General features: G+C 47.2%; 1 protein-coding gene across 1 annotated transcript in view; it reads right to left on the bottom strand.

Annotated features, from left to right (window-relative positions):
• LMX1A (LIM homeobox transcription factor 1 alpha) overlaps window positions 1-13,025 on the bottom strand; it is a 123,689-nt gene extending 110,664 nt beyond the window's left edge. Inside the window, exons 1-3 of the mRNA XM_015814660.1 lie at window positions 12,988-13,025; window positions 11,488-11,612; window positions 8,624-8,810 (exon numbers count right to left, since the gene is read on the bottom strand). Coding sequence (XP_015670146.1) covers window positions 8,624-8,810; window positions 11,488-11,612; window positions 12,988-13,025 — 350 coding nt within the window. The remainder of the gene's footprint in view (window positions 1-8,623; window positions 8,811-11,487; window positions 11,613-12,987) is intronic.
• Window positions 13,026-17,675: the final 4,650 nt, after the last annotated feature.

The raw sequence follows: 17,675 nt of genomic DNA, 5'->3' as shown, positions 1-17,675 counted from the left end.
CACGGGTCCTTCGTGAAGGTGATCCTGTTTGGGCCAGGAATTACGGGCCTGGCCACCTTTGGGTACCGGCTGTGGTCTGCAAAGTCTCGGGGCCTCTGTCTTACGAGGTGTCCCTGACAGACGGCCGCGTACTTCGCCGCCACATCGATCAATTACGTGTGAGGCGGGACTCGCCTATGGTTCCTTCTCAGTCTCCTCTGGGGGGGAGGAGGAATGGGAAATGCATTCTGGGAGTCAAAATCAACAGCCTACGTTGGCTGTGGGAAGGGAAACGGGTACTCAACACCCAACTTCCACAGGTGCTGCAGGTAATAGTTCTTGGGAAAGGGAGTACATAGACACCCACACACACACTCCAGCCTGGGAGTCCCACAGGTGGCAGACTAATTATCCACCCCTAACAAGCAATACTCCAGACACGGAGAATACCTGGGAGCATACTCACAACTCACAACATGCAAGAGAGCAGGCAATACAAAAGGGAAACACACCCCTTACTGAAAGGGCTCAAAGAAGGATGTCCTCACACATCAGGGCTAACAGGGAGGCATCCCTAGTCCCTAGCACTACAGAAACGAGCCAGGAATTCCGCACTCCTTCAGGAAACACGGAAATGAATTCACAGGGGTTAGACAACTCCATCGAGGGTAGATCAACCAGGTTTAGTGACCAACAGGGCTCTGACTGCTCAAATAAGGGAGACGGGCTGGAAAGTCAAGCTGAAGTCACTGGACATTCACAGGGCACCTCACCAAGTGCAAGTAGCAACGGGGATAACAATACAAACTTTCCAGGTCTGAGAAGGTCGCTCAGGGTAAGAGGCCCTCCCAAATACCTAGCCGATTATGTAAGGTGAACAGGTACATAGAAATAGCTGACCTAAAGGTTCTGGCTGGTTGTCTTAATGAAACAAGGTCGGGGGGTCACTGGATCTAGTTCAAAGGAACAGTCCCACACCTTATACATTGTGTAACATTAACTCATCATTAATTAATTATATTACCATCTATAGGATGGCGTCCATGTGGGCGCAATCTTATTTCATCCAGGGGGAAGGGGTGTTGTGTCCTGAGCCTGCAAGAGGCAGGCTCGGGACGTTGCAAGAGTCCCGGGCATTTGTAGAAGCTGCCCGGGACCAGACTGAGCGGCGCCAGCCTTGTGCGCATGCGCAAGGCGGGAAAAGCCCGCCTCATGATTGGTTAAACTTGCCCGGGGATCAGAGGGTATAAATAGAGGCCTGTGTGCCTCTGCTCGGGTTGTTCGTAGAGTGGAGCAAACAATAAAGACTTGTTGGAGATGATTCGTCTCAAGCGCCATTATTCTCCGGACATAACAATTACAATAGGTGGACACAGGAGGGAACTAAAGATTTTAGTTAGAGGAAAGATATTCAGGCAAAATGCATGACAATAAAAATAGGAGATTTCCGAAGAATGGAATCAGAAAATAGTAGCCAAAATATCAACATTGTCAGTAATGATGTCTGCTTCTATGGATTATGTTCGAAATAAGTTATTGAAGAAATGTCAGCTATAGAACAAATTTTAGCCGACAAGATAGTGATGGCATTGAAAGTGGATTTAAACTAACTAGACAAGGAGATCATTTAGAAAAGGTCTATTGGTTAAGGCACCAAGCTAGAAACCAGGAGATCATGAGTTCAAATCCTGACTTAGCCATGAAAGCCTCCTGGGTGATCTTGGGCCAGTCATTCTCTCTCAGCCCAACTCACTTCAAAGGACTGTTGTGAGGAAAACAGGAGGAGGAAGGATTATTGGGAGAGTTTGCTTGAGTTATCTGTAAAAATAACAAAGGCAGGATACAAACAAACAAACAAATAAATAAATGTATTTTAAATGTACTGGGTCTACAAAAGGAACTGGCTCAGGTATTAAAATTTAAAAAGGAAATACAATGACAAACTAATAGAGTGATCTAGATCAGCGGTTCTCAACCTGTGGGTCGCGACCCCATTTGGGGTCGAACGACCATTTCACAGGGGTCGCCAAACAACGCAGTCCGCCATTTTTTCCCCCTTTTCCTTAGCTGTGCTACTCCCTCTTATTCTATTGGCGTTCGAAAGCCAATAGAATCTATTGGCTTTCGAAAGCCAATAGAATAGACTCTCTTGAATAGAGTCTAATTCTACTGGCTTTCAAAAGCCAATAGGAATTGTCCAGGCTGTCTCTGCCCTGCTGAGCCCGCCAAAAGTCCCAGTCTGTAAACGGTGCTGCAAGTTGTCTGCAGCTAAGGCGAGCTTTCTGGACGTTTCCACCCCTCCCTGCTGAGCAACTACTAAATGTAAGTAAAAGAGGGCCAGGGGTGAGAGGTGGGAGGCCGGCGGGCGCAGGAAGGGTTGCTGGCGCGCGTGGGGCCCAGCGGGTGCCTTACCTCCCTTGGGCTGGGCCAGCTGGTGGCCCAGTCGGTGGTCGCCCTGCGCCCTCGCTGCCGCATGCCATGCCCACCCAGGAGCGCCTGGGTCTGCCTGCCGCCGCACCGAATGTGCGGCGGCCAAGGTAAGGCTAGCAGAGCAGCGGTGGACGCAGGGAGGGTTGCTGGCGTGCGTGGGGCCCGGCGGGTGCCTTACCTCCCTTGGGCTGGGCCAGTTGGTGGCCCAGCCGGTGGTCAGCCTGCGCCCTCGCTGCCGCGTCCTATGGCCGCCCAGGAGCGCCTGGGCCTGCCTGCCTGCCGCCACACCAAATGTGCGGTGGCCAAGGTAAGGCTAGCGGAGCAGCAGCAGGCGCAGGGAGGGTTGCTGGCGTGCGTGGGGCCCGGCGGGTGCCCTACCTCCCTTGGGCTGGGCCAGCTGGTGGCCCAGACGGTGGTTGGCCTGCGCCGTCGCTGCCGCTTGCCAGCTACGCCTCGGCCGGCGCATGGGGTGACACCACGCATGCACGGCGCTCCCGGGCCAACGCGGTTGCTGGGCGATGGCCTGCATCCACCCTCGGCCTGCCCAGTGTGCGCTCCAGCCGCAGGAGAGGAGGCGGAGCATACGCGCCTCCTCCTGCCCCACCCGCAGGGCAGTGGCGGGCGCAGGGAGGGTTGCTGGCACACGTGGGGCCCAGCAGGTGCCCTACCTCCCTTGGGCTGGGCCAGCTGGTGGCCCAGCCGGTGGTTGGCCTGCGCCATCACTGCCGCTTGCCAGCTACGCCTCGGCCGGCGCAGGGAGTGGCACCACGCATGCGCGGCACTCCCGGGCCAAGGCGGTTGCTGGGCGACAGCCTGTGTCCACCCTCGGCCTGCCCAGCGTGCGCTCCAGCCGCAGGAGAGGAGGCGGAGTGTGCGCGCCTCCTCCTGCCCCGCCCGCAGGGAAATACAGGTAGTCCTCGACTTACGACCACATGGTTTGGGGTCGCGGCATTAGGAAGGTTGAGAACCACTGATCTAGATAATGTTTTTCCTATTAGATTTACTGTTAAGTATTTGAAGAACTCTGTCCTTAAGTTTAGTTTATATTGGATTTTACTATTATAAATATATAATTTATGCATTTTATTATATATAGAGATATGAGAGAGAGAGAGAGAGAGAGAGAGAGAGTGAGAGAGAGAGAGAGAGAGAACACATTTCTATTCTAACCAGGGTAGAATACCAACTTGCAGAGAAAAAAAGTGTTAAAATTTATACTAGTATCTAGTATTCTGACATTAAGACTCATTATATGGTTTTGTCTAATTATACAAAACTCACACCAATTTTGTTTTTTTCCATATATATTTCACTTTAAATATCACATTATCAAATGTATGCATCTGCTATATCAAATTTGAAGAACAAAAATGCAAAAATCCCTGAGTAACAATTAAGATTGTCTGTTACCAGAGATCTTTTTGCTGGGTATTTTAAACAGAAAATATAGTAAAGAAATACGGTACTTAATTCTACATACAACAACGGCAGCAAGAATAGCATACGCACAGTTCTGGAAAAATGAGAATATACCATCAGAGGAAGAAATGATAAGAAAAATTCTGGACTGTGTTGAGATGGACAAATTAACAAAAGAGATAAAAGAAAAGGAAGACACAGAATACTATTTAATTTGGAACAAGTGGTATGACTGGTTGGAGAGTAGAAATAAGAGAGAATAAATGTGGAAAGGTTAAAAGTGGAAAATGTGTGTATAATAATATATGAAGGAAGAAAAATGCAAATAAGAAATAATGGGGCAACAAGGACAAATATTCTAAAGAAGAATAAGGGGGAAAATGTAAATAATAGAAGATTACTGTTACGAAATCGCTGTTAAAAAAAGGGAGGAATATATACTGTGTGTGTATGTGTGTTATGTTTTGTTTCGTTGGTTTAAATAATAAAAATTTAAAATTAAAAAAAAAAGATTGTCTGTTACAGATCCATTCAAATGACTGAACTTTCTCTGCACTTTTAATCCTCTCTACATTACCTAGCACCTGTTCAAGGTCTCTGTACAATCTAGCACTGCAAATGAGCTTAGGTCAAGAGGTACAAATCAAGTAATAGGATAAGTTTTCATCAACATCATATGGTGAAAAAATATGATAGTTTGCCAGTTACAAAGAACTCCTTAGCAAAACAAACAAAAAGCCTAAATCTTTTGCTATAAAAGGTTATTTTAAAATGCAAATATATTAAAATAATCAGTAATTTTATAACTAGTTCAATAAATATACAGCCCATTTCATATTTATGGAAACGTGTAGATTTATAAAACTATGTCAAATTCATATAAAAACAAACTATTATAACAGAATATTAACAGAAACTGGCTTCCGGTTCCGGTTCGCGGCGCTAGCGGACGTGCGGAGAGATCATCCTTCCCGCCGTCCGATTTTTCTTCTTCGGGAGACCCTGGAAAGGGTCAAAAGTTGCCCTGGAGGGGCGACCACTGTTGGGGAGGACCCTCGCCAGTAACATGGCCGCTCACTTAGTCACACCAGCCGAAAGCCCAAAGCACTACTAAGCATGACGAAGCAACTGGAGTTGGGTGAGACCTTATTTTACCTTCTCTCTTTCCCAACTACTTTCCTGTAAAAATCCTTGAAATACCCTTTTCCCCAAGCTTAATTTTGCGGCTTCTCCTACTCCAGGAATATAAAGCCAAGCAATAAAAAAGGACAATAAGATTAAATGACCACATACCTGGACTTGTAATATCTGGCTACCTGGGCTCCCTAAAAGCTCTGTACTTCTACAAAAACTTACTGTTTTACTTTTCTGCTAAGCTGAAAAAAAAGGGAATATTCTTTTTTCTCTCTCTCTTGAACTGGATAAAAGCTCCATTTTGTATGTTACTGGGGACATCTTGTGATGAAATTTGGTATAGCAAGTGAAAAAAACAATATTTTTTCTGACTAGGAGACTCCTGAGACTAAAATTTGTCCTTGACAGCAACAAAAAGATAAGAACTTGAAACAGCTGGGCGGTGAAAATATCTCTTTACAGTGAAGGTGGATAGTTATTGACTTTTATCAAAAATAGCCTCCACTAAAGGACTATTTGTAAACATCACAAAAATGAAGAAACACCACCCACAGCTTAATGTCAAACTTATACTTGAAAAAATCCTAGAGGCTACTGAGCTAATAAATTCCAGAATGGAAGACTTACGTGCCACTTTAAAGCTACAAAACGCAGCTTTAACCTCATCAGATGAACCTACACCCCAAAAAGCAACAGAAGAAGAAGGAACTAACAACAAAGTGGATTTTAAAGAATGCCAGTTACAATCTACTCAGAACTCCGACATTCAAACTTTGACCTCACTTAAAGACCTTACAAATACAACAGCAACCGAAACTGAACAAAGCAATGTTAAGATGGAACTTGCAGAGGACTTACATACACAATACACTGAGATTCTAGACAATCCAGATGATCCAAAAACAACTACAACACTGAACATGACTTTTCATCAGCTGAAACCAGAAGAAGAAGAAGACCAATCTGAACATATGATAAATACATTAACTCAATTATGGAGACTTAAACCATTTGGCCAACAATTTAATGATTGTGAAGGGACTGGCTTCCTTGATAGGCTGATGATTGGTCTCCCCTGATTCAAATGATATGTGCAGGAATGAAGGGAGAGCCACTTGAGGATCTAAAAGCTCTTTTATGGAAGCCGGTTTGGCACAAAAGAAAGGCCAGAGTTAGACTTAAAAAGATGGTTTTCTTTATGTGATACTTAATGGAAGAGCTTTAAATTTTACGTAATGAGATAAGGAGATTTTAAAAGATATTATATGATTTAATATTCAGGAATTATATCTATAGGGAAAATAAATTAGTTACTCAAATAATTGTTTTGAATTATAAATAGAAGATGGATTTACAGGATAAAAGTTATTCCATGAGTAAGCGATGATATTAGAATGAGAACTAGAATATGATTGTGAATAAACTAAGAATTTACAGAAAAAATAATAAGTGTATTTTAGACGTGATATTATTTTGTATGAACTAAGGGAACCGTGGGCTATCTGAAACTTAAACATTATTGGACACTAAGCCAACTGGAATATTGTAATTGAAACCAGACAAAAATTAAAAAACAGGATCTGAAGACATATAATTTAAAAGTTGTTTATAAATGTTTTAAATGATTGAGTTATAACTAGCAATCTATTAATTTGAATTTGGTATAATATCTAAGGGAAACAGAGGAAATTTTTGATGATGTAATAATTTTTGATGATGTAATATGTATGGATAAGCGTGTTATTGGACTATGTATCACCCAACCACCATGTTGTTTCCTTAAATATCTGAAGTTTTGTAAAAATGGAAAACTAATAAAACTTGTTTTTTGTTTTTTTTTTAAAGAATATTAACAGAAACCAAATAGCCTGAAATTGAAGCTGGGTTACAAAAAATTAGAATGACCAGAAGAGGGCAGCAAAGATTAGGGGTTTTTTTTCCATATTACTTTCCTGCCTTCTAGTGATAGTTTGATTGCTTGCAGCCCTACCTTTTTTTTCTTTCCATATATTTTTCATTTTACTAAACATTGCACTCTAGCAACTAGTTTTCCTCAGATTTCTCACCTGAACAAGAGCAGGTCAGAGTTAATAACAGATGGAATTATATTCATTGCCCATCCTCTATCCACATTTAAGCCCTCATGATAAAGAGGAATAAGACCACTCCCTAGAAGGAGTCAGATTTGCAAGGATCACCCATTTTGATTACCTTGAAAGGAATATACCCAAATCAATGGAAGATATTGCTAATAAGGGTTCCAGCTAATAGTTAGCTATTTACATCTGCTATTATATGTAGTAAATCTTTCAAACCCAGTGAAGACTATGTATAATAGTAGGCTATTAAGTTCCACATGTCTTGCCAGGAGGCTTCCTGCAAGGCATATGGTGTTCACCATCAGAACAGAATGCTGGACTAATTAGACTTCTGGCCCAAAACAGCTGGGCTTTTCTAATGGTATTAAGTAGTAAAGCACAACTGACGACACACAGGTACTGTATATCACTGCAGTGCACATTATGTGCCAGAATTATAATACCCTCTGTGCAGGTTCCCACACCATGGGGGGGGAAATCTTGACTGTAACAATGGTTACTAACAAAGTGAAATAGATGAAACCACCCAGTTCAGAGGAAAGAGGTTGAAGGAGAGCCATAGATAAGGAAAGGTGCCTCACCCTTATGGGTTTCTTTCTAGCAATGGGCTGCCTATTCTAGGAACTAGGTTACTGAATTAGATGGACCTCTGAAGCTGAAGTTTCAAGCTGAGGGAAACAGTTTTAGTGAGTTCTTGTGTTCAGGAAATTTTACAAAGAGCAGGGGGAGGGGCAGAAATTAAGGGCTGCCTCTTTTGCTCCCTTCTAATTTGCATTTTTGTCTACATCTAAAGAGCTGCTTCAAAAAGTTTGATTTCGTGTATCAGGACTGTTTTATAAGAAAATCAAAAACTAGGTAAAATACTCAGTGAAAGCAAATTTTCTATGCATACAGGTGACCAACTGTGTGCCATATAAATCAAAGCTTTCTATATGAATTGGTTACATCCTTCTATTTCAGGGACAAGGCCTTCCCCCCTTAGAGATCAAGTTATTTTGTTCTAGAGTCTCAGAAAAAATATATTTGTGGCTGGAGGAGTAACATGGTTAGTTAAAGCTCAGTCTTCTGAAAACCCTGTTGTCAGCCAGTCCAGCTATTGTAAGAAGTTGTCACTCCAACAAGTGGAAGTTGCATACTTCTCTTAAGGCCATGATGGAAGGGGACCTGAGGGTTGTCTGGAGATTTTCTAGGGAATTTCATTATAGTGTCCAGATTAAACCGTAACTCTGGTCTCAGACAGGAAGGGATGTTTGTTTTCTGAATGGGAGTACCGCTTCGGGCTGCAATAGGGAGAATCTCTTCTTCCTATTTAGTGTCACCTCACCTTCACAGGCCTCGCTCCTAACTAGGGTGACCCTGTCTTGGGAGTGGCGGATTGGGCCTATAGAAACTCTGGTCTCCCTACACAGGAGGAGGCTCCCAGGTACACCTCGCTCGATCTTCAGGAGCTCTAGCTTCGCCTGGGGAGAAGCTCCACTGGGCTCCTTCCTCGGCTTCAGAAGAGAGGAAAAGTCCCATGGCCTCTGGGCTCCTACCGAGCCCCGCGAAGACGGCGGACTTACTTCTCGTAGTCCAGGCGGCAGTAAAGCTTCTGCTCCCGGTAGAAGCAGCTGCTGTCCAGGGGTTCTCGGCAGGAGGCGCAGCGCACGCACCGCTCGTGCCACAGGCGGCCGTTCAGGCGCAGCAAGAACCGCTCCGAGATAATGCCTCGGCAGCCTTCGCACACCGAGCGCGGCTCGGCAGCTCTCCCTGCAAAGACCCAGAAGGACGATGACCCTCGCGGCAGCCCCCGCCGCGCCGCGCCGCGCCCCGCCCCGCCCCGCCCCGCCGCTCCAAGATTGGAAATGTCCCGTTAGCCCTTTTGACGAGTTTCTCGGCCATTATATTGCCCTGCACGTCCCCGATTCGTTTTAAACGTTTTGGGTTCTCTTGAAGGGTGGACTGCTGAAACCGGGGAAATACCCAGCGTGGATGTCCTATCGCCAATCATTCGGCCAGCCTGGCTTTCCCTCCCCTTTCAGGTTTTCCTGAGTAAAGGCACACTCAAAACCAACACCAGCCTCCGAAATAAAGCAAATTGGTCCTACGCTTGCAGCTGCGACAGGCCCGCCTTAGGCCTGTTTTCCCTACGAGGCCGTTTTCCCCCCAAACATTATTGGCGGGTGGAGAGGGATTGTGGGTCCCCGCCCCCCAAGGGATTTGGAACCCGACGGCCTCCTGCTCTGATTTGCCTCAAGCTCAGGAGGGTTTCGGCATTCCTCCCTTTTAGATTAAGGTCACTTGGTAAAGCGTTGCATAGGTGGCTGCATTCAATGCCATTATAAACCAGGAACACCCTTTCCGGGCCGTACGGCCACAGGAATGACTTCTTGTAAGTGGCTGCTTTTGAGCTGCGGGACGAAGTGCACCCTATTCTCCGCCTGACGGCTTGACCTGGAGGACCAAACCCGGGGAAGTCACGAGGCCACTGCCAAGTCGAGTGCCGCAGCAGAGTGGCCTTCAAGCAATACCTCCAAACCACCCACTCCCCCAGGAATCTCGTGCTCATGCCTGCTCTAGCGGAAGCCTGAGGGGGTTCCGTATCTCCCGTAGGAAACGCCATTGAACGTCTTCCCCAAAGGCAACTTGCAAATGTTCCGCTGCTGGCGCTTGAAATCAGCGGCAGTTTCACTGAACTCAGCCAGCTGCCAGCCTAGGTTCTTTAACTGCACGGAAATCCTAGCACCCACTATGTAGATCTGAAACTGATGCTGGGCGACCTGTCTTCTTTTCCTGCCTCCAGTTAGCCGGAGCGCCTTCCCTGGGGCCCGCTTCCACACCGTGACCGCCCATCTACCCTAATTTTAAACTAATCTCCGAACTCTTCTTTCTGGGAAGAAATGTGAAACTGCCCCTCAAGACTATAACATAAGATATTGAAATGGTTTCCGTGCTTCTCCTGCGCTGGTTGTTTTCTCTAGAAATTGAAATGCACTCCTCTCTCCCTTTCAATTCTGATTTTTTGTTGTTTTTATTTTAGAGGTGCAATTTTTTATTTTAATTAATGGTGTAAAACTCTGGCATCGGTGCAATTTTTCTCCTGTTGATGTCACAAAACTAGCTTTTTGGTTGTTTTGTTAACTGTTTGCATTTCAGATGATGACCGATTAGGTGCGCTGGACGGAGATACTGTTATTGTTGGGGGTGCGGCGTTAAATAGAGGCTCTGGCGCTTGAAGACCGAAGGCAGGACTCAGCATTAGCCAGGGCCAGGGTTGGTAGCCATTTGAAGCACAAACGGAAGAACGAATGGTTTTCTCTCTCTCTTCGTCTGAAAAGTATCTTTGTGACCATTGTGAAATAATTATCTATTCAAAATAGTTATACCCTGCTTTTCTACTCAAAGACTCAAAAATGTCAATTTTGATTTAGGGAAAAACGACTGCTTTCAAATGAACAATTTAGAAGCGTTCCCCCCCCCCCCCGAACTATCTTTTATTTTTCCTTTTATTTTGGAGTGGAGAATAAAATAAAAAAATTAAGCAGTAAAAAGGAGGAATTAAAAAGAAAACTGGACCCGTTCTAACGCAATTTGTTATTATCCACTAAAAACTTGTTAGAGAGGCGCACTATCGTTGCCCGCTTTTTGACTTATTGTGCCTTGTAAAATCGCCCTCCTTATAAGGCGCGAATCCTCTGTGCACCTTCGGAAGAGCCTTCCAAAGTGCATCCACAGGAAAACGACGACACCGAGGCTCTGGACCATCCTTTTCAAGCCTGCCTCCTAAACCTGCTCTAAAACCAATTTGGAGAAATGGGGGCTTACTTACTTAGCTACAATAATTATGATTAGTATCTGTCAAATCCTACCCCTTTTATGCTTAATTTAATTGCTGAGATTTGATTTCAGCTATTATAATTGTCTTTCATACATCCTGCGTTAGTTTAATCGTTAATTAACGATATTAATTAGAACGATTTGTACATGTAGGTACATGCACGCACACACATTAAGTATCTACTAATTATTATATTGTATTTTCTTATCTGTTGGGATGAACAAATGCTATTCAATCATATGAAGTCTGACTTCAGTGCCAGGTAAATCTTGAACTTTTGTTTTAAAACTGCTAGGGAGCAGCTGTCCGCCTCTTTCACACGCGCGCGAGAGAGACCCAATTTCTCTTTCTCTCCTTTCCTCCTCCCCCCCCCTCCTTTGTTTTCCTGGGGATGATTTTTGAGGCAAAACCGGATAATATAATCCTGTTCCACGATCGCATCTGTCGGCTTTTTCGCCGGCGTCTTCCCTCCTTCTTCGGGGGACTTCTTTGTTGAGGAGGGCAACTGCCCTCTGACTCTACAAAGGAGAAGGGGACCCTCAACCGTCGGGGCCGGCCAGGCTCAGAGACTCATCCCAAAGCTGGCCGAGGTCCGACCCTACTACTTACCCAGCAGCGGGGCAGAGAAGGAGGGCGGCGGGGGCGGGGGCTCCAGGGAGTCCTGCAGAGTTTCCTCCATTTTCAGGCCGCCCAGCCTGGCCAGAGAGAGGGCGAAGAAAAGCGCTCCAATTCCGCTTGCGGGGAAGAGAAGAGGTCAGTCGGTAAAGCAAGGAATCCCATAAGCGCTTTCCCCGCAAACCTCCCCACCAGCAGCACAGCGGACCCTACTCCAGGCTCTTCTTGCCTCCTGCGGGCATCCGAGCTGGAGCCTCTGGCGCTTACCTGCCAGCAGGAGTGGCCCTACCGCGTAGAATCCCAAACAACCGCGGTCTTGATCGGCGGCGCAGAAGGGACTCAGCATCGCGCCGTGCGCCGGGAGGGGCTGAGAGCCCAAGCCCACCGCGAGGACCGCGGGCTCGCCGAAGGCGGCTAGAGCCCCATCCTTGCGTCTGCCTAGCGCCGGACCAGGCACCGGCGGCTCTGGCCGCCTCTGCTGTGCTTCTTGTCCTCTGGGCGGGTTCCTCCGTCGAAGGACAGCGGGTGCTTTCCCCGGGGACGAGTGAGAGGCATCCCAGCCCCAGCCCCAGCCCCTGCCTTGGAGTGCTCAGGTAACGCCGGGGGTCAGCGGGGGCTTTTCCGCGGCGCCGAGGAAACGGGGTCAGATGTCAGGGCAGGAAGGGGTGGTCCTTGGTCCGCAAACTCGGTAAACGGGAGGAGCAGTGCCACTCCCGGCCGAGGGGAGGGGGGGGCGACGCTCGGCGGTGGGCGTCCCCCGACCTCATTTTCCTACCTTACAGAAGAGGGACCGAAAGCGACCGCGATGACGTCGCTCCGCTGGACCTACCCGCTCTCAGGATCAAATCTTCGCGGTTCTACTTTTCCAGTACTTAGGTCGAGGTTTTCTTCTACCGCCTCTTGGGTCAGCCCCCGCTACCTGCTGCTTTGGGTCAGCCGGCTAGCCAGGCCTGGGGCAGGTTGGGAGCCATTCGCAATAAGCATATCAAAAACGCGCGTTTCTTTCTGCTCGGTTTCCCTTCGGGCAAACTCTCCTCTGCCGGCGGGTCTCCCGAAAGAAATCTAGACTCAGGCAGAGGTTTTCGACCCGCCGCCTACTTAACCTGAAATTGACTCGACGCCAGACGATTTCAGGCGCGCGTCTATATGTTTATACGATGGTTTCAAAAATGTCATTCAATAAATAAGAGCCAGCGAGCCACACTGTTCTGTGGCCCCCATCTCGGAAGCCACACGTCCAGCCCACTGCGCTCCGCGGAATAACTTAAGAAAAGTTCTCCCCTGCCCATTCGCCTCCCTCAAAACGGCAGGCACGATTATTATCCTAGCCACGATTGAATAGCCACGCTCCAAGGATAAAACCTAGATTCCTTTTCATAAGTTACCCAGGGAAATTGTTTTCGAAGTGAACTCCTGGATCAACGCCTAGCCCCACAATACCGCCCGTTTGACTCCGTCTTCGCCTTGCAGTTTGCAAGGTAAACCTATTCTGACCTCTTTGGTGCCGCCAGGATTTCTTCAGGGACCGACATACCAGTGGGATTAAGCAATTCCGCCCTAATGTTCCCCTTTTCCTCGCTAGCCCGATCCAGATTTGCCTGGAGCTGCGGCGGTCCTGTATCCAGGCGTTCCAGACGCGTTTCTAGCAGAGTTGGTCGTGGGCCGTAATGGCCGCCAACTCGGAGAGGGCTGGGAAGTTCTTAGCTGACAGGGCGTTATGTCGGAAAATTCAGGACGGAAAGTTTCGGGACACTGAAATCATCCCGCCCGCTGTCCCAAATATCACCTCGGCACTTCGCGGTTTCAGATGCAAGGCGGGACGAGCAGGTGCGCTTTGTCTCAGGCATCATCTGCTCTGATTAGTTTGGAAAGGAGTTTGAAGTTGAAGACAGTTGACTGTCAGCGACTCCGGGGAGGGTGCTCTCTTTCTCTCTCCCCCTCCACCCCCGCTCCAATTTTGCTTGGCATTTCGAGATCGCTTGCTGGTTGTGCTTCAAACGTAAAAGGAACCTCCCTTCGCTCCGGTTCCTTTGGGAGGGAGGGCAGTGGGACAGGTTCATTCTCCAGGCCTGGCATGGAAGATTGTGCAGACGTGACCCCCAAGTGTCCCGAGGGGCTGCTTCTTCACAGGATGATTTGACAGGAAGAAATGGGAGACCTTTGCACCATTGGAAAAGCTTTCCCAGGCCTGGCCTGACCAGATGGGTCTGGTCTGAATCATCTGGAGAGCACTCTCTGGAAATCACCTTTGGTGTGACTAGCAGGTCTCCTTTGGTGAGGTTCAATACCACCCAGCTGTTTTTGCAATTCTAGAGACTCTCACCAACTTTCCTGGCTGCTCACTGCTTGTTTTACTAAATGGTGAGGGTCTTTTCACTTCCAAGTGGTTTTGGTGGAAGAGGCTTCAATATCACCCAGTACAAGTAAAGAAAACCATTGGCCTCTGAAGGATCTAAGTTTTTATGTTCAAAATGCTCTTGATATTAAACACAAAAAATATCAATAAGTACAATGCACCCTTTCAGCCTTTTCTAATCAGGTCTTCTGCAGATGTCTGGAAGCTCCCAGAAACCCACCCAATATTATAAAATAGGATTCAAGGAACTCTTGCCACAAACCATTGGAGAGGACTTGGCTAGGGGGAAAAACATATTCTCATTATATTCATAGAATAGTAATAACGAGTATTGTTTCTGAGGGGAAAAAAACAAAAGAGAAAGTTGAACTTCACTGTACTTTAAGCAAATGGTTCTGGATTAAGAAAACAAAATGAATCTGATTAACAGAAAAGATTTACTGGAATCCAAAACTTCTCTCTGATGTTCTGTGCAATGGAATTTAGAAGATAAACTTGAAAGTTAAGTCACTGTGAGCAGTGCTTTTGGTTCCAGTGAACTTTTGCTGACTTATATACAATAAATGTTTGGATCAAGAACTGGAAAAAATAATCTGCTATTGTTTAAGATCAAAATAGGCATTAGAACACTGTATGTTAAACAGCATATTACAGATGGTCTTTGTTTAGCTACCACAGTTGAGACTGGCAACTCAGTTAAGTAAAATGTTCGCTATGTAAAACGTCACAATTTTACAATCATACTTCAACTTTCCTTTGCTTTACAGGTCTGCAAAAATGTGAGGACTGCTCATAAAGTTACTTTTTTGTCACCAGTGTAAATATGACTGATATAATGTTTCTTCCCCAGCCAGGTCTCCTCTAACTGTTTGTGGCAAGAGCTCTCCGAATCCCACTTAATAATATTTGTTATTTAGCAGAAATGAGCTAAAGGAGGACCACTTGTAATCTCTCTTGCCACTGGATCACCCACTGTGATGCCCCAGACTTTTCTTTGTGGCAGAGCTGGGCACAGCTGGGGGTCGAAGGGAGTCCTGGATGAAACCTGGGATGATAGAACTTGAATGCATCCCACTTTCTTCTTGTTGTTGTGTATACACAACTGCTTCAGTTACCTGTGAAGAAACCCCATTAAACTAAGTAGGTTTTAATATTTCTGCTGGGTTATGCACTGAGAGTATGTTTTGCCTTTGATGAACCTAAATAATATGAGAAATTGCAAGAAAATGTAATTTCAAGAAAGAAAACGCAGAAAAATGTAATTTCATTATTGCTAGGTTCACACAATACAATAGACTAGATAGAAATAAACTGGCTGTTTGAATGATGATGTCCTCTATGGACATGATAAACCCATTTGTTTTGGGTTAATGTTATGTATTATGTGTTTATTGACCTGGATGTATTATAGGAATTAGTAAGTTATATGAATCCAGCCCTGGTAATCTTTACCTCTCCTACATACAGTATCTTTAGTCCCTATTGGCAGTGGCAGAGTTGGCCCATTGTATTTCAACTGGATTTTCTGCAGCTATCAATCCTGCACTTTTCCAAGTATGGCCATTCATTTGTCTGCTTAAATCTAGAGTTGGCAACCTGCAGTTCCTGGACCAGCACATTTTTGATTGGAAACTCATGAAAAGCCCTAAAATTGGCATATTATAGTTTTCAGCTGGAGCCCCCCTCCCTCCAAATTCCCCTCAAACTGCAGCCACTGTCAGATATACTATTATCTCCTACAACTTTGCAAGTTCTGGTGTTTAATGCCATCTTTGCCATTCAGGGCTTTGGTTGACTGACTGACTGATCTGTTTATCAAACCTGTAGACTACTTGACTTCCAAGGATTCTGGACAATCAACAACTCCCAACAAACAAAGCAAGAAAATTACAATAAACCCAGTTAAAATGGAATGGCAAAAATGACAGACCAGATGGAAACAAAGCAAGGGGCCTCCCTCTCCCTCTACAAAGCCTGGGTAAAAAGCCAGATCTTCATGACCCTTCTAAACAACAGAATGGGCAGAATCTCACTTGAGAGGGCAGCACTGCTACAGAGAAGGCACACTATCCTTATGGATGACATTTTTTAACTGAAACAACCCAGAGCATGCTAATTGTAATGGTATGTTGGAATTATTTTGGGAAATGCAAGAAAGAGATGCAGACTAGACAATGGTCAGATAAAAGGCAGCTCAGCCCAGAGAAGGAATGACATTGTAACTACCTGTATATACTCGAGTATAAGTCGACCCGACTATAAGCCGAGGGACCTATTTTTCCACAAAGAACTGGGAAAAAATGGTGACTCGAGTATAAGCCGAGGGGGCATTTTTCAGCACACACATTTTTCCGCCTGGGCTAATCGGCCTCTTTGCAACCCCACCCCTCTGGTAACCGCGCGATTGTAGCACTTTGCACAAAGGAGCAATAGTTGATAACACGGCCCACGTCAGCTGGAAGGGTATTCTTGGATAGTGAGAAGCTGGAACCGGGCGGGTGGGCGAGAGAGGCAGGCAGAAAAAAAAAGGGGGGGAAATCCACACACGCTCGCGCAGGGAAAGGGGGAAACGGGTGGGCCGGCCGGCTCCCCTCTCCTCTTTGTGTGTGTGTGTGTTTGTCTCTCTCTCTCAATTCTCCCCCACCTCAAAAGCGGGGAGGGGGCGACCTTGCAAAAGGGAGGGGGCTTCTCCCGGTTGCGCGGAAGGCTGGAGGTGCGCCTTTCTCGGCCAGCCCGGGTAAATTCGGCCGTATTCTTCAATACGGGCCGGCCCCAGCAGTTCCGGCTGGTTGCCGGCAGTTGGCTGTTCCTCCCTGGCCGCCTCGCCCCCCCGGTGAGTGCCCGGTAGGGCGCAGCGTCGCCAGGCCTCCCCCCTTCGCGCAAGGCATCTGGCGTTCCCCCTCGCGCTTGGCTGCGGCGGCCCGGGGTATTCCGTCCCGGCCTCGACACGCAGCGCCGCAGGGAACGGAAGGGAAGTGGGGAGGGCCGTACCTGCAGCATCACATGAATTGGCTGAAGAATATGGCCGAATTTACCCGGGCTGGCCGAGAAAGGCGCACCTCCAGCCTTCCCCGCAACTGGGAGAAGCCCCCTCCCTTTTGCAAGGTCGCCCCCTCCCCGCTTTTGGGGTGGGGGAGAATTGAGAGAGAGAGAGAGAGAGAGAAACACACACACACAAAGAGGAGAGGGGAGCCGGCCAGCCCACCCGTTTCCCCCTTTCCCTGCGCGAGTGTGTGTGGATTTCCCCCCCTTTTTTTTTCTTCCCGCCTCTCTCGCCTGCCCGCCCGGTTCTTTTCCCCAGTTCTTTGTGGACTTACAATATCCAAGCACCGTTTAAAGAGACGCCGAAGGAAGACGGTGCCCAACTGCGCGCCTTTCCCCCTTGGCAGGGTGGTCTTTTGCAAAGTCTTTTGCTCGGATATTGTAAGTCCACAGCAGCGCAGGCGGCAGCAGCAGCAGCGGCGTCTCCCGCTCCGAATCCCAGGCTGGAGTCAAGCCCTTTTCAAAAGCGCAGGCTCGGGAGCAAAAGCAAAAGGCGGGGGAGTGGGGCTTCGTTCACACGTGGATCCCCTACGCTCGTATTTATTTACCGTATTATGCCCCGGCTGGCGGCGGCAGTGGCAGCAGAAACAGCAGCAGCAGCGCCTCCTTCCTCGGTTAGCTCCGATTCCCTCCCCCCGTGTTGCCTCTGAGCTGCAGGACTCCGCCGCTTGCTTTATAAACCCTTGGCCGCTGCTCCATCTTTTCTTTTCCCACCAACCGTCCCCCCCTCCCTCGACCGCTTTGCAGAAACGCCTGGATAGTGAGAAACTGGAACCGGGCGGGC

The sequence above is a fragment of the Protobothrops mucrosquamatus genome, unplaced genomic scaffold (assembly GCF_001527695.2).
Source record: "Protobothrops mucrosquamatus isolate PMUCROS unplaced genomic scaffold, P.Mucros_1.0 scaffold271, whole genome shotgun sequence".
Lineage (NCBI taxonomy): Eukaryota > Metazoa > Chordata > Lepidosauria > Squamata > Viperidae > Protobothrops > Protobothrops mucrosquamatus.
Note: the sequence above shows the minus strand (reverse complement) of the source record. Positions and strands in the feature narration are given on the sequence as shown.